General features: G+C 44.1%; 1 protein-coding gene across 27 annotated transcripts in view; it reads right to left on the bottom strand.

The window, feature by feature from the left end:
* The window catches only part of KIAA1217, a 496,866-nt gene that overhangs the window by 309,541 nt on the left and 165,938 nt on the right, over positions 1-21,387 (bottom strand). For 18 of the 27 annotated variants that reach the window (XM_082449577.1, XM_082449592.1, XM_082449585.1 and 15 more), the window contains exon 2: positions 7,710-7,993. In XM_082449577.1, coding sequence (XP_082305703.1) covers positions 7,710-7,823 — 114 coding nt within the window. In that variant the 5' untranslated portion in view covers positions 7,824-7,993. Of the gene's footprint in view, positions 1-7,709; positions 7,994-17,852; positions 19,089-21,387 lie in introns of those variants that run through there. The other 9 variants (XM_082449591.1, XM_082449593.1, XM_082449589.1 and 6 more) reach the window with 9 other exon arrangements.

The raw sequence follows: 21,387 nt of genomic DNA, 5'->3' as shown, positions 1-21,387 counted from the left end.
TCAACTATACTTCAATGAAAAAAGGTGCCATTATATGCAGATGTAAATATATGTTAATATATTTATATTATATATAAATGTGATTGATTCTAGTGTACAGGTAGGCATAAAGTGTTATGTACAACAAAGTAGATAAAACCATTCATTACATTTGGGAAAGCTAATATAAGGAAATTGGGGTGGGGGAGGATTTCTTTCTGAAACTAAATTCCACAGCCAAAATCTGCATAAACCAAATATCCCTGTAGGTGCTAGAACCAAGATGCTATGGTGAAGGGAAGTGACAGATACCACTTCTGGGCCAACATATTTAAGAGGCTGTGCAGAACCATTGGCTCTCTCTTTCCCTGTCATGGTGACTTGGAATCCATGTGTTAAGATGGCATCACCACACCATGGTTATAGCCTGAACCACAAAGTCATTGCAAGGACAGCTTCTCTGGAGAGGTGTGCAAATAACTGACTTTGTGTGCATGAGAAATAAAACGTTTTTGTGTCATATCAGAAAACCTACAGGGTTTACTTGTTATGCAGCATAATCAAGACCATCCTGATTAACACATCAGTTGTAAGGTATACCTCTCTTCTTGACTCCTTTCTCTTTATAACTCCCATTTGAATGGGGCCAGCCAGCTACTGAAAGCTAGCATGCAGGGGGGAGAAGTCAGCAGAGGTAACCTGCACCCTCGTCTGTGATTTGTGACATCAAACGCCTTCCCCACAATAATATGTTACTTGCTTTGCCCTAAAATCGTGTTACCCTCATTCTTCGTCTGGGAGGCACAGAGCACAGCCCTTGAAATCACAGGCTCCCTGCGACTGGCAGTATTTTGATCTGGTAACACTGCCTCCTCTCATCTATGAACTTGGCTTTTCATCCAGAAAGCTTCCTCTACTAAAGGTAAGGTCAAGATCATACAAATAGTTGGTAGCACACTTTGCTTTTTAAAAACTATTTCACTTTCTACATTCTGTGTATACTTCACAGAAACATTCCATAGGTCCTGATAATTTCCTTGTTTTTTGCAAGACAGAGGTTTTTTGGTTTTTTTCCCCCCCTCTTTCTTTCCATTGTTGATACCCTTAATTGTTCTCAGTGAGTTACTAAGGAACAGGAGTAAGAATGCCTTCATTCTACCACCTGGAAACAGTGCTCACTTCTTAATACCTGCTCTTCTGATTCAAATGCAGTTAAGACTTCTCTTGTCTTCTGTCTTTAACTGTGTGATTTTCATGATTCTTGACAAAATCAGTTATATACCATCTGATAAGGAGATGTCAGTCAAAGGAATGGATGTTTATTTTTTAATTGACGTAGAGTTGATTTACAATATTGTGTTAGTATCTGGTGTACAGCAAAGTGATTCAGTTATATATATATGTTTTTTCAGATTATTTTCCATTATAGGTTATTATGAGATACTGAATATAGTTCCCTGTGCTATACAGTAAATCCTTGTTGCTTATCTATTTTACGGACAGTAGCTTGTATCTGTTAATCCCATCCTCCTAACTTATCCCTCCTCTCCTCCCTTTCTCCTTTGGTAAACTAAAGTTTGTTTTCTATGTCTGTGAGTCTGTTTCTGTTTTGTATATAGATTCATTTGTATTATTTTTTAGATTCCACATATAAGTGATATCATATGATATTTGCCTTTCTCTCTCTGACTTACTTCACTTAGTATGATAATCTCTAGGTCCATCCATATTGCTGCAAATGGCATTATTTCATTCTTCTTTACGGCTGAGTAATATTCCATTGCATATATATACCACATCTTAAACCAACTGACTGTTGATGGGCACTCTGGTTGTTTCCATGCCTTAGCTATTGTAAATAGTGCTGCTATGAACATTGGGGTACATTTATCTTTTCAAATTAGAGTTTTTGTCTTTTCCTATGTATGCCCAGGAGTGGGATTGCTGGATCATATGGTAGCTCTATTTTCAGTTTCTTAAGGAAACTCCATACTGTCTTCCATAGTGGAGGAAGGGATAATGTTGAGCTTGAACTTGAAACTCTAGTTCCAAGTTCCATAGTACAGCTCTTCACTAATGGATAAAGTTCTTTAGAGGCTGTTTAAAAGACTAGCGTGAACTAGAACTTGAGATGGTTCTGAGTAAACAGACTGATAGATATCTTCCTTATCTTCACTTCCACAGTTGGCAGCATAATTACATGCAGGCTCCAGATATGCTGGACTACATACAGTAGACAGTGGAAGTGGTGCCCAACTCACCAGGCACGGAGAAAACAGCTCTAGTGTCATTTCCACACGGACACACAAGAGAGACCTAGGGAGACCTGAGGGGCACTCAGAGACAGCAACAGGTCGGACAAAATGCCTCCTGGACTTACGGACCCCATTTCAGATACTGTCATTGTTCATGTACTTATCTCCTTATTTTAACCCTCCACAATGTTCACGTTAAAGGAAAATAACCTTTATAGCTCTCTCACTCTTTGTACTGAATGGAAGAACACATTAGACTTTTAAGTTAAAATGTACAGTGGTCCCTGGGAGCCATGGGGGATTGGATCCAGGACCCCCCTCGGATACCAAAATCCAAAGATGCTCAAGTCCCTTACATAAAATGGCATAGTATTAGCATATAACCTATGTACGTCCTCCCATATACCATAAATCATCTAGGTCACTTATAATACCTAATACAATAGAAATGTTATATAAATAGTTGTAAATATAATGCAAAGGCTATAGAAGTAGTTGCCAGAGCTCAGTAAATTCAAGTTTTGCTTTTTGAAACTTTCTGGAATTTTTCTTTCCCAATATTTTCTATCTGTGGTTGGTTGAATCCAAGGATGTGAAAGCCGCAGATACGGAGGGCCGACTGTGTTCCTCTTTCCTCCAAAGATTTGACCACATTAGATATAAGAATACACATAAACTAATACTCTGTAGAATACTATATACCTAGTTAGTTAAATAGAAATTCTGTGTGTAACTAGGAATAAGGACTGAAAAATTATTTTCAGAAGGGTTTCTGAGACTAGGAGCGGACAGCTGGCTTCTGTAGGAGAGAGGCCAGTTGGACATCTGTTTCTTCACTAGAAAAGACATGAAAGAAGAGCATTTCCAAACTGTAGAGTGACACAGTGACGATGACCGAGAGAGATGGCTGAACTGCAGACCTTTCTGAACTCAGAGCTATTTCAAAAAAGTAACTTTCTGTCAAGGTAAAATATATACTCAAATCTATTTTCTATGGTTATCTCATATGCTCGGGAACTGAATAAGATTTCTCTTTTTAAAGAAATGGCAATGGAATGAATGTCTCTATTGCCTGACCCACTGTGAGCTACGTAATTTGTTATCAAAACTTTAGAAAAATGAAAGGCAGAGGAAGCAAACACCAAGGTCAATAACAAATGGAGAGACCACAGACTTGGGAAATTCAGACCCTGGCCGACCTGCTGGCTTCTTGACTTGAGGGTAATTGTTTATTTAGCCTTCCTTAGCTTCTCAGCCTCAGTCCCTTCTGACTGACCAAACTGTCATCAATCTCTTTACCCCTGGATTCCCCACCGCTCTCTATCTGTACCAAACAAATGGTACCTATCACATTCTAATTGTATTAGAAATATTCACTCGTTCATTTATTCATTCAACAAAAATTAATCATGCCTAATTTTGGTTGCGTGCTCCCTTAAATGCTGACTTTACAAAGGTGATTCAGACAAAGTTCTTGCTCCAAAAGCATATTTTAGATGGGAGAAGAAACATAAGTAAAAGCACAATAAAGGCACGATTAGATGCTACAATACAGGTACTGCAAGATGCTATGACCAGCTCAGCAGGTGTGACATTTAGGCTGCATCTGGAAAGATTAGTCTCTGTATGTGAATGCCTTATTTCTTTTACTGACTTGAAGGCAGGGGCCGTGCCTCTTTGTCTGTATTTCTCACAATGCCTTTTCCATGGTAGGTGCCAAATAAATATATATGGGATGAATAAGTGAAAGAAATCCAAATTTGAAGCTTTTAGTGAAGGAAAAATACAAGTGAATTTCAGAAATATAACAAAATTGTGCTCTGACAATGGGAAAAATTAACACCTTCAGGTACTCAAGTATGTGTTGATAAAAAAGTGAAATGACTTTAAACACTAATTGGAAAATAAGAGCCTCCGAGACTCTTCTTTTGGACATCACAAATCAGAATACTGTAATGCTAAGAGCTGCCACTGAAACAGGAAGAGACTCCGTCATTTTCTTTCTCAATACTCTGTGATACAGGTATTATCTTCCCTTGACAAATGAGGTAACTGAAACAGAAAGATTAAGTCATCAGCTCCAAATCATACACCGAGCATATGGTGGAGACTGGATTCCAACCCAGTCCTGCCGGACCCCAGAGCCAAGCCTTTCGCTGCCAGATGATGCAGCTTCACAGCCTGACCGCCTCACAGGAGTACGCTGGGGAGTAATAAAGATTCCGTCTACTATATGCAGATAAGCTCTGTCCTGCAATACTGTCATCTGCATTTTTTAAAGATAGTAGAAGAGACTAAAGGAAACCTTCGTGCTTTTCAATAATTTAGACTGAAGAAAATTCTTGACTGACTTATTTTCCAAGTCTCCACTATAAGTTTTCAACCAGGAATCTTCCAAGTGTTTGAATTCATATTTCAAAACATAAGGCGTGCTCTGATTCTCCTGATGTTTGATACCAAGGAATTAGAACCTGGATTCCCTTAGCACCAAGATATTTCATGTATAGTACCGGATACAGCATTTTCGTCACGTTATTCTTGATTTCGCTCACTGGCACTCTTCTCACTAAGGCCACCTTTATGGGAAGCAACCAAGAAAACAGCCACCAGAAGAGTATGTGGTGTTTACATGTGGTGTTTACAAACTCCATATCTGGAAAGTGCATCAGACTTGTGATATTTGCATTCCTCCTTATGGCCGGTCACGTGATCTTCCTGTAAAGGAAGCCTGGAATAATCCATTGTCAGAAGGTCAGGGAGGAACAAAGGGTGTTGTGGAGAAGAGGATAGGAAAGAGGAAATGGGCAGTAGGAGAAAAAGAATGAAAAAGACAGAAGGTGAAGTGCTGTCCATAGGAATTTCCTAAGTCGTCACCTAAGCTTCTCTCTAATGTTTACAATGCTGATTAAGGTTGCTTTGCAACACAGCAGCAGAAGGAAAAATGTATACACAGATCCAGCGTCACAGCCTTTCCCCTTTTGGACAGTCAGCTTGGAATACACAAGAACTCATCTCAAATTACCCAACGAAGGGGCAGCTGACCAGCCGCGGCCAGACTACATTATGGCGGAGATGCAAGTGACACAAGATTGGAGCTTGAGGCCACTCAGCCACATTCATTACTCTTTGTCTTTTGACACCATCGCCCTTTGCAACCTTCTGGTTATTTTTAGGCTCCCCATATAATAACTTTATCCAAAGCCATCATCATCATGGTAGTAGCAACAATTATGACATCACAAATAATAACAGTTACAGCAATTGAAAAAATTTTTAAATGGAAAATTTACCATTTTTGACAGACTAATTTCTATATTTCTTTGCAAAATAATACATTTTAACTTCAAAAATATACATTTGCCTTCCTCACTCAACACAAATCAACTCTCTAGCCTCCTTCACCCAGATTGCTGTCCCTATAGTCTCTTTCTCTCTCTCTCTACCTCTGTCTCTCTCTCTCTCTCTCACACACACACACACACACACACACACACAGACACACACACACAAACCCCATGTCCCTTACACCCCATACACAGACCATACTATCTGCTCTATACGCAATGATTTTCAACTAATAGAACAGTGGAATAAACAAGGATTTAGACTTAACTGGATTCAAATTCCAACTTTTCTTTAGCAAATTGTATAATGGTAACTGTCCTGAGTTTCCTCAATCCGAAGAGCACTGGATAAAGTACGATGCCTCACATATTATGACACAGAGAGAGGCACAAACTCCATTAATTAAATGGATAGTGTCCAACTATCAATAGAAAATAGAGGTATGTTTGTTATATGTCAATTATATCTCAATAAAACTGGGGTGGGGAGATAAATTTAAAAAATAAATAAATAGAAATAAAAGAAAATGGGGTATTTTCTATATATGCTTGAAATGAAGATGGCCATCCTTTTCTTATTTACTGAAGAATTAATCTGCTCATCTCTACATCAACCCGGATTCTTCTTTTGTTTCTCTTCTTCTGGGCCTACTGCCTCTTGGGAATGTGAACTTTTCAACATGCAGTTCATGAGGCATATTTCACATTTTTAGGCACTCTGATAAAGATTTCATAGAAGAGAAGCTTCCACTTAAAGGGGCACAGGAGATTGAGGATAAAGTATAGATTTAAATTACTCAGGATGGTGCCAATCTCCATTTCCACGGACGATCAAAAGCCGAGTTAGACATCGCTTTTGTAACTAACTGGCAAGAGAGCAGACTTAAAACACAGAGCTTGTCTCTACCTGTCTCTCTACTAATTTCAATTAGGGTCGAAATCAATAACAGCCTGCCCTTGTCCCCGACCAGTCCTATGGCTAAGTGTGCTCTGCTTCCCTTACCATGGTCTCCATCCGCAGATGGAGACGCCTATCTGTGAGGGGTACAGAGGAGGGTGGCCCCCCATCTCCTGTAACCCCAAACCCACGCTGTCTGCTAAAAAGTAACTACACACAGACAAGAAACAAAAACATCCTGAGCCACAGTCGGGTGATATCTGTATGGCTGTCAAGATAACCTGAGAAAACAGGTAGCTGATGACAGCAGAAAGCCAAGCGTGCAAAAGGAAAACATCTCCGATTAGGAAAGAAAAAAGAGCAGGAAACAAAACCCTAATGTCAGCTTTTTAAGGAAAAGGGGTTTATCACAAGTCTACCCCTTTGCATGCTCTGTTTTAGCCTGAAAAATGTATGTACGTGTGTATGCATGTATTCATTCATTCACTGTGCCCAGCACTCAGTGCTATCGGGGTACACATTAGTTGGTCCCGTGCTTTACTCAGTCAAGTGATACCCGTGCATTGCCTGCACTTTACATGTATTTGTGGTTGAACCTGGGACGCTCTTTTAGGGGGACTGCATATTCTCTGGGTCTCTCTTCTCTCACCTCTGGTTCTCTTACTGTTGCTGGTAAAGAGGGCTGAGCCGTCGGGTCAAACCAATCTGCCTCCTTCCCATAACCCCCCAAAGAGATCTGGGACAACGCAACAGTGGGCACAATCCACTCAACTATTTGTTTCCCCTTTAAACTGAAGGTCTTTACTTTCCCTCATGTTCATTAAAGAATGAGCTTTGTACGGGGAGGGGGAATCGGATGAAGGTGGTCAAAAGGTACACACTTCCAGTCATAAAATAAATAAGTACCCGGGATGTAAAGTAAACATGATAAACGTAATAACACTGTTGTAGGTTATATATGAAAGCTGTTTAGAGAGTAAACCCTAAGAGTTCTCATCACAAGGAAAAAAAATTTTTTTCTATTTCTTTCATTTTGTATCTAAATGAGATGATAGATGTTCATTAAATTTTCTGTGATAATCATTTCGTGATGAATGTAAGTCAAATCATTATGCTGTATGCTTTAAATGTACAGTGCCATAGGCCAATTATATCTCAATAAAAGTGGAAGAAAAAGGAAAAAAAAAAAAAAAAGAATGAGCTCTGCAGAGTGAAATGGCAGCATATTTGTACCTGGTCTCTCAGCCTCTCTTGGTGGCCCATGATGGCTGTGGCATGATGGGGGTATTTCTGCTTTAGATGTTCTAGGAAAGCTTCTCTCTTACGATCCATCTCTGACGTTTGCATTCCCAGTATTTCTTTGGAACTTCGAGGTCCACCTAGGGTGTGTCTCCTTGGGATGTTTCGGGAAGATTTGGAAGCTGAAACACGACTGTTTCCATTAGAGAGGCGTTCCTTGGTTCTGCGACATTCTGCATCTTCTAAGGATGCTACCTGAAGACTGCTCTTTCCTTGTTCTGAAAAACAAAAAAGATACACCTCACAATTAATGATTTCACACTAGAAATCTCACTTACAGGGCACCAAGAGCATTTGTGGCAGCTGTTAATACATGAATGCAACTTAGCACATTTGTGTGTGTGTGTGTGTGTGTGTGGCAAGAAGGGGAGCAAATCAACAATCGAAAGAAATATGCAAAACTGCACTTTAGAAATCAAGATGTTGCAGCAAAATCTCTACAATTTCTGACTCTTTCCCTGAGGTTATTCAAAACGAGAACCCCTGGTCGGACTAGTTTGCAGGCAATTTGGGTTACCCTTCACCTTCATCTGTAATTACAGAAAAGTTAACTTCCGTGATTCTGATTATTTCTTTATTTTTAAACACAGTTTCATCCTGGTAACAGGATTTTTTATATTTTTATAATCTGAAGGTGGTTTCTGAAACATTTGTTTTATCTCCAAGACCAAAAATAGCCATTATAATCATGGACATGTGAACCACTTGAAAATTCAATTTCTCCCTGTTATCACAAACCAAGCAAGCAGAAGAATATTATTACAGGTAATAATCAAGGGGATGTAAAGGCTTAGACACGTTTTACTTGAAACAGATTTTATCTGAAATACTCAATGAAAAGGGAAGAGAGATGGTGCATTTTGAAGGTCTTGACCCAGACACCTGGCCTCTGAGCTGGCCAGGTAAGAACAAGTGATTCCTACTTAGAACTGAGCAACTGAGGCCGGCAATGACCACGCATAGGGAATCTCCACTCATTCTCAGTGGACGGCAAATGGAGTGTCAGGTTTGAATATTCCAGTTAACTGAGAAAGAGGAGTTACTTTTTTTTTTTTAATGAATTCATTTATTTATTATTTATTTATTTTTGGCTGTGTTGGGTCTTCATTGCTGTGTGCGAGCTTTCTGTAGTTGCGGCGAGCGGGGACTACTCTTCGTTGCAGTGCGCGGGCTTCTCACTGTGGTGGCTTCTCTTGTTGCGGAGCACGGGCTCTAGGCAAGTGGGCTTCAGTAGTTGTGGCACGCGGGCTCAGTAGTTGTGGCTTACAGGCTCTAGAGTGCAGGCTCAGTAGTTGTGGCGCACGGGCTTAGTTGCTCCGCGGCATGTGGGATCTTCCCGGACCAGGGCTCGAAACCGTGTTCCCTACAAGGGCAGGCGGATTCTTAACCACTGCGCCACCAGGGAAGTCCCAGGAGTTACTTCTTAAAAAAAAAACCCAAAACAAAACAGAACAAAAACCAGAATAGGAAGAGAAAGTAATAAGCATTCTGAAGTACTTCAGAAGCTTGCAAGTTCTCTTCATGTAGAGCAGTTCATATACAGTAACACAGACGCAGGCAGAGTAAGGTATCCTTGTCCACTGAATTCCCTGGAAAAAGCACAGGGCTGGGTCTCAGGAGTCCTGCCTTTAATCCTAGACTGAGGACAAACAATGGGACCTCTCTCAGCCTCACTGTTTTCATTAATAAAATAAGCATGGTTGAACTGGTATTAGATATGCAAATTTAAATCTTTTAAATACTCTCTATTTGTTAATTTTTAAATTATTTTTTGGCTGTGCCACACCACGCAGCATGTGGGATCCTAGGTCCCCGACTAGGGACTGAACCCGTGCCCCCTGCATTTGAAGCATGGAGTCTTAACCACTGGACTGCCAGGGAAGTCCATTTTTAAAAAAAGTTTTTATTATAAATATACTCTAAATTATTTTAAAAAATAAGTTTCCAATTTAAGAGTGTATTTGCTAATTATTTATCTTTAAAAATTAAGTACAGGGTTTCCCTGGTGGCGCAGTGGTTGTGAATCTGCCTGTCAATGCAGGGGACACAGGTTCGAGCCCTGGCCAGGGAAGATCCCACATGCCGCGGAGCAACTAGGCCCGTGAGCCACAACTACTGAGCCTGCGCGTCTGGAGCCTGTGCTCCGCAACAAGAGAGGCCACGATACGCGCACCGTGATGAAGAGTGGTCCCAGCTTGCCGCAACTAGAGAAAGCCCTCGCACAGAAACGAAGACCCAACACAGCCATAAATAAATAAATAAATAAATAAATAAAAATTAAAAAAAAAAATTAAGTACAGAAAATACACCCAATATTTAAGAGTTCTAGACTAGAGTCTCAGAGAACTAAATCTTGACGCCAGTGATATAAACCAACACGTGTCCAGAGTTTACACATAAACTAGCTCCTCCAGAGGCAATGACACTAATACAGTTTCCCTCTTCTTTACCTAGAAATGCTTGTGTCTAGAACTGTAGATACAACGCCCTTGCTTAGGCACAGAAAATACTGTAATCTTCGGTTCGTTGTCCTGCTCCAGTTTTTCACCCCAGATGTGTGTTCTGGGAATAATTCTTCTCGTTTACCCTTCCCTTCTCATTACATGGCTAATTACAGCATCTCCATCAGATACTGATGAGGAAAGCGAAGGAAAAAAATAGCCCAATTAGTTCATTCTACTTTTCATTAGTTTCAGCAGTACGTTTAGAAGGGGAGACGACAGAACTATTGGATTAAAAGATATTGAAAAAAACAAGTAAATAAAAAGGCTCTGGGACTCAGTAAGAAACCAGGGAGGCTCAACTCACTCCTGAAATAATGGAATTGAAATCTGGAAGAATGGGTGGAAATTGTTCCCTTTTCCTCAAATGATGAGAAGAGTCTTCCACTGAAAATCACCTTGAACATGGGAGCACCTCAAGTTACGCAATTATTGAGTGAAGTATTTTTTCAATAGGGAAGGGGATGGCGGTAGGAATTACATAGAAGCCCTGAGTACTAGGCCCTGCTCCACTGCCTACTCCACATGTGGTTTTAGCCAAGCCGTCTGGTGTCTGTCTGTCTTGATTTCCTACCTACAAAATGGAGAGTTCAATAATATTACCTGTGCTATTGATACTGCAGGATCAATAAGAAAATTGTGAGAAGAGAACTCGACTGTTTATTACGAGCTTTCATGCATGTGTTTCTTTGGAATTTCCCTTAGCACCCAGCCCATGCCAATCATTAGTAAGCATCCAATAAAGACCTTCGGGTTGGGGAAAAAAAAAAGATATTGGGAGATTAACTATCATTCCATTCATTTAGTTTACCTTCTCATTATATGGGCTCACGTGATGGCTACCGTATTTGTGGTTTCTTCTCTAACGACACAGAGGTAACAGGATCTACGGGATAAAGCCAGGTGCAGAAAATGCCGTATCTCCGGTTGGTAAATATGTGGGCAATCTGAAGAGGTTCAGCCTTATCTTTTTGAGTGAGTGTGTGCATGTGAGTTTTATATTAGCCAAAATTGTTATATACGTGATATAACACAGCTGACTTCCAAATGGATTTTTACGATTACTTTTTTTTTCTTTTTTCTTTTTTTTTTTTTGACTGCACCGCACGGCTTGTGGGATCTTAGTTCCCCAACCAGGGATTGAACCTGTGCCCCCTGCATTGGAAGCACGGAGTCCTAACCACTGTACCGCCAGGAAATGCCTTTGATTACTTTTGACATCATAAAAATAATATATTTTAAAAGTCATCCAGGACATCTAGATTAATTAGCAGGACAGAATCGCTGGGAAGGTGATTTCTTCACCTGGAAATAACACACAAATATCCCCATCCACCCATAAGGATAAACACTCCTGTTCTGCAGCTACCAACAAGGGCAGAAAGTTCCACTCGGCCTGGCTTTGCCGCACAGACTCACAAGAACTATCCTGTTTCATCTCAGGATCCTCAGAAGGGGTCGAAACAGCCAGAAGAGCAGTCCCTCGGAGCCCGAAAAGAGTTTTGCACGTTCTTTGAAATAGATCGGGAAGGGAGCGGGGAGGGGCAGAGCTGGAGTTCAGAGTCGATCTGTCAACATCCACCTTTGAGCAGCCCCCAACTCTGTGACCCTCCAAGCCCCACCCTTCCTAACACTGCCCACTAAGAAGGTCACGTCAATCTTAGGTTTACTTCTCCATTTTTTTCTGTCTTGTGGATTCTTCTAAAATGTCTCCAGGGGCTTACGGAGGGTTACGGCGAGGTGGAGGACAGCAGCGAATGGCACCAGTGCACAGCCCGGGGCAGACATCTAACTGCCCTGGGCGCCCACTCCCTCCCCGGCCTCACCTGCCTGCCCCTCACTCAGCGCTGGGCCCCACCTGCTCACGGGGCCCCACCAGGCCCCTGCTCCACTTTCACGGCACCCATAACAACCCAACGCCGTTCCCACACGAAGCCTCCCGGTCACTGGAGCCTTTCCCACTACGAGACTCAGTTCTTGGAAGCTACCGACTCCCACGCCCGAGGGACAGGAGACGGCTCTCCCGTTCAGGTCATCTGGGGAGAACGGGATCTTTCAGCCGAGCAGGAAACAAACAAAGGGGAGCAGCAGAGGGTGTGTGGTCACAGTTCCTCAGCGCGGAGTCAGAGGTCTCAAGTCCCACCCATTCCGCACTATCCACATGGACACGCTGCCCAAGGCGTGGAAACAGAAACACAGTTCTAACCTTGCCTGCAGTGCGCTTTGGTGCTGACATTTAAGTCTGGGTGTGTCAAGCTGTTTGCTATTCTGGGAATCGGTGTCAAACAAATAATGAAGCTGGAGCCTGAAGACAAGGCTTCCAGTTTTCCCTCCCTGCCCCTCCCCAGACCAGAGCCATCCCTCCCACAGCTCGTTTCCAGCAGGGCCAAGAGCAGGACGGGAGCTTCCAGTGGAGAATGGCCCCTCCAACCTTTCCCAAGCAGGAGTGGGTGGGGATCAAGAGGGCAGAAGTGCCAGAGAGAGACTCTTCTGAGTTTCAAAGGGCCTCCTGGCTGGGATGGAGACTTCTGGAAAGGAAAAGTAGAAAGTGGGGACATGGGGAGGGGCAGGTATGTACCAGGTATGCTGGGGAGGCGGTGGATTATGGAAGATGGGTCATCCAAAGGTAAACACCCACACAGCAAATCATCCTGCAGGCGGGAGACCGCGGGAGCTGCCGAGACTGGCTTCTTGGCCCCCGCTCGGGTTGCCTGGGCTGGGTCGGCTGACCTGCAGTCCGGGATCTGGACCTGGCATCATTTAGGCATTCCACGCCTGCCTGCTACCTGAGAGCCAGGAACAGGGCTGATGGCTTTCCTGACACTGTATTCCTGGGTCAGATTAGGCAGGCCCTGGCCTCCTAGGGAAGGAGTCCCCCACTGCTTCACAGCGGCTGCTGGTCAGCTGTCTCTAAGGTGTCGCTTTTTCAATTGTGCCGGGATGCTCTCTTGCATCGGAACATCGCGGGGAGTTGCAGCTTTGACTCGCTGTACAATCTATCTGGATCTACCACGGCAGCAGCCACATTTTGTCTGTCCGTGTATTCAAACCATAACATACTCCTGTGCACACAGAAGAAAAGTGCATTTTCCAGTCCCCTTCATCTAGCTGGGGCCTTGTTCTAATCCCGGTCAATGCAATGTGGGCAGAAGTGACGTGGGCCACCAGCAGTCCTGGCCCCTGACCTCCTGAATAATCTTCCGTGCCCTTTCTCTTTCCCCTTTGGCCGGTTAAATGCAAAAGCTCCAGCAGAAGCCTCCCAGAGCCTGGGGAATGGCGTCATAAGTAGACAGAAGGAACCTAGGTCCCAGGGTGGCCTGGAGGTAAACCATCTAGCAGATCCACTCGGCCAAGAATGTCCACATTCCACTGCGTTCAAAAAAATTAACCTTGATTATGCTAAACCACAGACATTACAGCAATCAGGTTATCTGACTCCTATGTATCACATATTCTGTTGGGGGCCCACAGGGTTCCTCAGTTTGCCAGCTCTCTTGTTAATATCATAAAGATCACCACCAGAGACAAATTGGCACAGAAATTACAGCTGAAACCAGATCATTATGTACATTCCTCTAAAAACCTTACGAAATTTTAAAAAAGAGAAGGTTTCTGGTAGAGATTTTAGACAAAATAGCAACAGCCCCTCCCCTACCCAGGAAAGCATTCTTGTCTCAAAGGTTGGTTTGCTGATTAATTGATTGATTCATTTTTTGCAAATATTTATTGAGTGACTGCTCCAAACACTGAAAGGAGTTAGGAAGTGTAGTGAAATGGCGATCTAGACAGACTTAATTCCCTTTCCTCAAAAGGATCCACATTATAATTAGGGAGACAGACAACGAACAGATAATGTGTATATAAATGTCACATAGCGGTAAGTGCTCTGAAGGGTAAAGCAGGATAAGAGACAGAAACTGATGGGGTAATTTTAGAGGAGACCGGAGCAGAGACCAAAATGCCTGGGACTCCCCGAGCTTGCACCCTGTGGAGCTGCCAATACTATTTTTTTTTCCGGCTTCACTGAGATATAATTGACATATAACCTTGTTTGAGTTTGAGGTGTACAATGTATTGAATTGATACACTTATATATTGTGAAATGATTACCACCATAGTAAATGCTAGTATCTTAAGACACGGGAGAATCAGGGGTGGTAGAGGTAAGCAGGTGGCTGACTGCACTTCACTTGCACAGGGGTTTCAAGACCTTTGAAGGCCAGAGCGAAAGCAGTCACCTCAGGGCTGCTGTGGGCAGACGTGCATCCCCGGGAACCCCCAGGACCACTCTGAGGCGTCCAGGGCCTTCAAAAGAAGTGTGATACGGTTAGATTCAAATTCAACTGCTAATTACTAAGCACCTCTCTGCACTTGGAAGTACCCTTTCACACTGTTATTACTCACTAGCTGACGATTTAGCCCTGGGAGCCTCATTTATAAGAGCTATTCTCGAGGTGACCATATGCGCCCAGTTTGCCAAACAGTTCTGGGTTACAACTGTCGTCCCAGCGAAATTATTTATAGCATTCCCCCCTTTCACTCTCAAAACTGTCTCGGTTTGAACAAGTTACATGATCACCCAAGGGATCCTTATCTATTGTAGATTGATAAACTCAAAGCCCGGGGGTGGTATAATTAGCCTTCAGTTCAGCGCGTATTTCTTGATCGCCTGTCTCATGCCTGGTGCTCAGTTAGGTGCTGGGGATGTGAAGACAAAGAAGGCATGTTCTCTGCCCCCGAACACCACACTGCCACCGGCATTACGATGCCAAATACGATCAAGTGTGCAAGGATAGGAATGGGCGTGTGGTATCTCGGGTGATGCGGGCATCAGAGGCCTGGCCTCCCTTGCGTGGGCCTCTTGCGCATCAAAGAACTGGAGATGAGGCCACACTCCTTCACAGCACCATTTTCACCCAGGACTCAACCGGATCTTAGAAATCTAACCGGGATTCTTAGCTCCCTTCCACAATCTCTCCAGCCACCACTTCCAGCCTCCCTGACCTCTAAATGCTGGTGTGCCCTGGGGCGCATCTCTGGGACCTTTCCTTCTGCACATGGACCCAATCCTAATCCATCTTTCACAATCCCCGGTCCCCTCTCCTCAATTCCAGCCATGAATATCCAAATCGCAGTCAACATCTCCACTTGGATGCCTGATAAGCCTCTCGATCCTACCAAATCCATAAGATTTTCTGCTCTACACCCACTTGCAAGCCATTAAACACCCTCTCAGCTACTCCTCTCAAACACTTTCCCATTTAGGTAAATGGCAACTCCCCAAAGGCGCAGACCAAAATTTCTGAACTCATCTCTGACTCCTCTGTCTCTCGTATACCCCACATCCAATCCCTTGGCAAATTTGGTTTCATCCTCAATACTCTACTACCCTACCCGCTGGTCCAAGCTAGGGCCTGGTTTACTGTGGAAGCCTCCCAACTGGGCTCCCTGCCCTCCCCCACTCCCACTGGGGTGATTCTCAGTACAGCACCCAGGATCTACCCTTTATGAGACCACTCAGACCTGCCAGCAGCTCCCACCTCCCTTGAAACGGAAGCCCAAGTCCTTACTACACTCTCACAGGCCCTACCTGATACGGCCTAGAATTATCTCTTAACCTCTTTTCTTCCCGTCCTTTCCCCACTCTGTTCTTTGAAAATGCTCTTCCTGTTCCTTCCCTCACTTCTTTCGGGGATGCTTGTTCAAGTATCACAGCAGTGACGTTCTCCCTAATGACCTTACTATGGGTTCACCCCCTGCCCCCTCCCCACACTCAATCCTCCCTTTCCCTGCCTTATTTTTCCCCATGGCCTTATTTCCACCTAACAGAGTTACTAGCTAAAATAAAAGATGCCCAGTTACATTTGAATTTCAGATAAATAACAAATAATTTTTAGCATAAGTATGTCCCGAATATTGCATGGGATATACTGATACTAAAAAATTATTTGCCATTTATCTGAAATTCAAATTTAACTGAGCATTCTGTATTTTTCTTTGCCAAATCTGGTAACCCTGCCATCTAATATGCCATCTATTTTCCTTATTTGTTCATTGTCTAGCTCCACCACTCCCCTTCCCCCCAAACTTGGCCCTTTGAATAAAAATTCAATGAAGGCAAGTGTTTTTAGTCTATTTTGGTCATTGCTGTATCCCCAGCAGCTAAAACAGTAACTCCCAAGTAACAGACGCTCAATATTCATTGAATGAATGAATAAAGAAACTGATCACACTCAGTCTGACCGTCTCCAGCCGCCGAAGTATCTTCGAATTGCTATGGTTGTTTGAAAGTCGTTTCTTAAATCGGTCCCACTCTTGTTGCCCCTCTAGGTTCTGAGTATTTTTATTTCAACAGAAGCGCAGAGGTTGAATTCTTGCTGTAGGATCCTGTCTATCAAAATGGGGAGAGAAAGGGAGGCGAGGGAGCCCCACTGAGGAGAGCGTGGTGCTTTGGAAGCACAAACACAGCCGGCTAGTTGATGGCTATGCGACTGGGATTCTCCAGGGTTTACTGGTCTTAAGGTTTGCTGCATTTCACTGGTGGGGGGCTGGGAGTGTGTGTGTGTCTATCTCTTCTAATTAATTGCATTTTCTTCTGTCTGGCTTAGTTTTGCATTTTCGGTGTGGATGACTCATTTGTTACTTCCCTTTTGCCTTTTTAAAAAACACACACCTTTTCCCCTGTGCATTGTTGCTTCTCCCACGCACATCACAGCAGCCCCGCAAACACCATTACTAACTGGCCCCCGGATGAACCTGGGGTAGGCTGGGGGTTGGGGGCTTGTATCATACAGGCAGCAGCATGTCCGAACATGCTGCCTGTATGATACTGCAGGGTAGGCTCTGCAATCACAGACGTCAGACACTGGACAGCAAAGGAGTCCTTTCTCCACTGCAACCCAAGCCCACTGCAAAATTTCTTTGGAACAACATAAGCTTCTGGAAATTCCCTACGGAAAACACAAGTCTATTATAAACACAAAGGGAAACTGCTCGGAGAAATTTTACCAAAATTATCTAACAGCTCCCAACTTTTGAATTAAAACATACAGAAAATTCACCGAGTTTTCCATCTCTCCCCTACTTGGACAAGTGCACCCCTGCTGTTCCGATCTGGAAAAGAAAACAGCCCCAAACTCTGCGATTTAACTCTCAAATACGACAAAACTTGCATCCAACGTGACTTTGCCTCATGGAATCCCCCAACCAATGAATGGAAGTGTTGCCGTCCCAGAGAGAGCTTTCCAGAAAGAGCTCCTCTCTCCCACGGCTGGAGCAGTGAGTATGAAAAGCTGCTTTTAGCGATATATTTGTCATTGCCTAGAGATCTAGCACGTACTGACGGCTTACGGGGCTACAAACGTGACATCACCCCGCCACTTCTTTTGCTGCTTAAGCAAATCCTTCCAGAGATAAAGTCCAGCTCACAGCTCTCCACTCAGTTTGGGAAACGCACCACCCCAAGAAATACGCCTTTTCTGTGCCAGGCACCCGGTCTGCAGTTCTAAAAAGCAGCAGCCAGCGGCGAGGGACACGCGGAACCGTAACTCCATCTTTGAATGAGCCTGTTACTTACCCTGCATCTGTCTGCTGTCTGCTGAGTAAGGAAGGCACGGCTCACATTTCTGGCTTTCATTTTCTTCCATTGTCCCTGCCTACGGCCCAGGCCCTTCGCTGGTCTTTAAACTTCAGAGCGCAGTTCTGAAAAAGCTCCCAGAAAGCGCCTGGAAGGGGGCCCGGGGGTGGGGAGGAGGGGACGGTGCGAAACCCCACCCCAAACTACTCTCCACTCCGGTACAAAGTCTCTCTCGCCGGGGAAAACTGCATTCCAGCGCCGGGCCTCCCGCGTCCCCCCGCGCGCGCGTCCCCGCGTCCGTCCGTCTGTCCGCCCGCCCGCGGGCCGGGCCCCCGAGGAACGCGGGCTGTGCCCCGGCCAGCCCCGCGCCGCGCGCTCCCGTCGGCCCCAACAGGTGATGCGCTCTCCTGCCCGGGACCCGCACGGCCTGTGGCCCTTGCCACCAACTGCGGCGACTCCGCAGCCTAGGAAGGAAAACATTTCCCAGGATCGCCGGCAGGAGCCTTTGCTGGAAGCCGGTTCTCCCGTCTCTTTAATCTCAGACACAGAATCAGCCTCCCCAATAGGCTGATATCCAGAGAAATAAACAGCCGACTGCGGAACGTCCCAAATTTCAGTGAAATCCCATATTAAAAGGACAATGAGAAAGACAGGGTATATGCTGAAGGTTCTTGAGTAAACACTTCCCGGCACCAACTGTTTAGAGCTTGATTAACAGACACAAAGAGGCAGCTGACTTTTCACGCAATCAATTTCAATGTCTTCAGCTGGACTTTTAAAAGTTTGTACTCCTTTCCCTACACTTTCTCGACTCTTCTTCCTCTCCCCAACACACACACACACACACACACACACACACACACACACGTTGATCACAAATCTGAAAACTAAACTAGTAAAATCAACCTTTTGAATCTCTCCAGTTAATTACTTTAAAATATTTGAATGGATTCAATGCTTTTCTTTGGAAGGGACAGAGTTACATCCAACTTACTCATTCTCCCTTTAAACTACCTACAAATATTTATTTTGTTCTTTACCCAGTCCTTGAAACACTGGCAAATTTCCCAGAAAGTGAAAAGAGGAGGCACAGTATCCACACACACAAAAAAAAATACGGGAAAATAATCTGAGCAATGTGGGTGCTGCTGTTTCAGATATGGACAAGTAACACACACACTGGTAGGGAGAGCGTGATATTTTAATCTGTAGGAGCCCCATCATTTTGGGGGGGGGGTGGGGAACACAGTGGTTAGGCCGCTGACCATAACTTGACCCAGTTTACAGGTCATTCAGGCAAGGTTTTAAATTTAGATGAAGAATGTGTACAGAACAATGGCTGGCCTATCCTCCAGATTCTGACCTTGGGTCACCTGTGTGCTTTGGCAGCGTGGGGGACATATTTTGGCCATTTAGGAGAAAAAAGATTCTGAAGGCTGTAAAGGACAAAGAAAAGTCATCCTGCCGGGAAGTGAGCTCAAGTCACATCAGGAAGGGAAGAAGAGACCCCTCAACTCCTAAAAGAATTTTTCTTGAAACCCAAGAAGTGGTAGATCATCCAGAAAGTTAAAGCCAAGGCTGGTAGCACGAAGGCAGGCAGTTGGGTTTGAAGGGGCAGGTAACTCAAGGACTCCGTGACTTTGCAACAGAATGACCTGGTAATCTTGCTTTAAGGAGGAACTAATCTTAAACAGTTTCTGTACTGGTGGCCTGCGGCAAAAGCCAGACGAATCTCCTTTTAACCCGACTATTTCCTTGGGTACAAAGTGCTTATGAAGGAGGGATCTGTGTTCAGGCCCCCAGGTCCAGATTATCCGGATCCTTGTACAGATGTTGTGTATTTGTCTTCAGATGATTCACGCCAGAAAGGATGGGGGCGGGGTAGACGGGGAGAGACAGCAACTCTGCAGCACCATATCATCAGCCTAAACCAGACGTCCCTGGGCTTTGGGCTCGGACACCAACCCGACTTGATGTGGCGTGTGAAGAGCCTGCTCCTGGCACTTGCTACCTGTCACTTGACACAGTACAGAGGCAAAGGAGAGTACAGGGTCCCAGGATGAAGGAGACAGCAAGGCACCTATAATGGCGGTCCTCAACAACCAACAGCACCCTGCCCTACCTGGGGCCCTTCCAGACTAGCTCAATCCAGGCAGAAAAGATTCATTTTGAGATGCAGATTATGCCTGCCTGGGGCTGTTTGGAAAGTGTGAGAGCAGATGAGCTCCTCTTGCTGATTCCCGGATAAGCAAGATGGGGGCAGCTCTCCCAACCGTCTTGAGCTCTGCTTAGTTTCCTGGCAGCCCAAGGAACCCCCTTGGGGGACCACGTGTCTTAGCTGATCGAACCCTCCCCTCCCCCAAAGCAAAGCAGACTGCTGCCTCTGTAGACATTCCTCGAAGCAGAATTCTCTGGGGAATGCACAAAAGAAAAAGGCATTAGCAGTGAAGATCATTAACATAAATCATTAAGGACCACGAAATTTAGACATATTTACAGTAAAACATGTTCTCCTGGAGTCAAACTTTCTGACCATTCTGTGGGGAAAAGCTTCTTCTCTACTCATTACTGGCCCTTTGTTCCTCCTCCTTGAGAACAGGAACTGGAAACACCTTGAGAGGCTCTGTGTTAATGCCATGGCACTATTCTATACATCTCTCCCCAAAACACACAGCCCTTACTAAGAACTTTTCGTTGATTGTCAGTTTCTCTGAGAGGGGTCTCTGGAAAACAGTAACTGTATTCTACAATCTACATTAGCCTAGTAATTCATATCTTCATGAAACACACTATTATTGTCATTGCCGTTACTGTGGAGATGTTCTTTCTGGAAGAAACACTATTTGAACTAGATGTATACAAGGCTTTTCAGTTTAATTTAATTTCTGGATTAAAAAATTGCTAGGACAAACCAATCTGCCTACTGCCAGACTTTGAAATTTGCTGTGAAAGGCGTAAGGAAAGCGGGAAGAACTTGACATGTGATTTTCTCGCAGTCACATAGAGAGCTACAAGAGGTTACCAGCAGGCTACATTTTCAACTCCATTTCAGTTAACCAGGAAGGGTGCAAGACGATTTCTTGGTTAATGGCTCCATATGTTGGCAATTCATGACTCAAAATGAGCTAAGACACAGAGAAGTGTCATTTAGAAGGAAAGATGGGACTTCCCTGGCAGTCCAGTGTTTAAGGCTCCATGCTTCCAACGCAGGGGACGTGGGTTCGATCCCTGGTTGGGGAACTAAGATCCCACACACCGCGTGGCATGGCCAAAAAAAAAAAAAAAAAAAAAAAAAAAATCGTATCATCTGAACAAAGACAATTTAAAAATAAATAAAATAAAAGGAAAGACAACTGATGAGATAAAAGAGTGATGTAAGGGCAAATGGTGATTTTGCACTCAGAGCAAACCTATGACTCAACTGGGCCATTACTGGTTGTGATAATAGAATTTCAACAGGCATTGCCATGCTGGGCATTAATCACAAAAATCATAAACTGTTGTGTATGACTTCTCGGCAGGCCTATTTAATTAC

The sequence above is a fragment of the Balaenoptera physalus genome, assembly GCF_965194825.1.
Source record: "Balaenoptera physalus genome assembly, chromosome: 2".
Lineage (NCBI taxonomy): Eukaryota > Metazoa > Chordata > Mammalia > Artiodactyla > Balaenopteridae > Balaenoptera > Balaenoptera physalus.
Note: the sequence above shows the minus strand (reverse complement) of the source record. Positions and strands in the feature narration are given on the sequence as shown.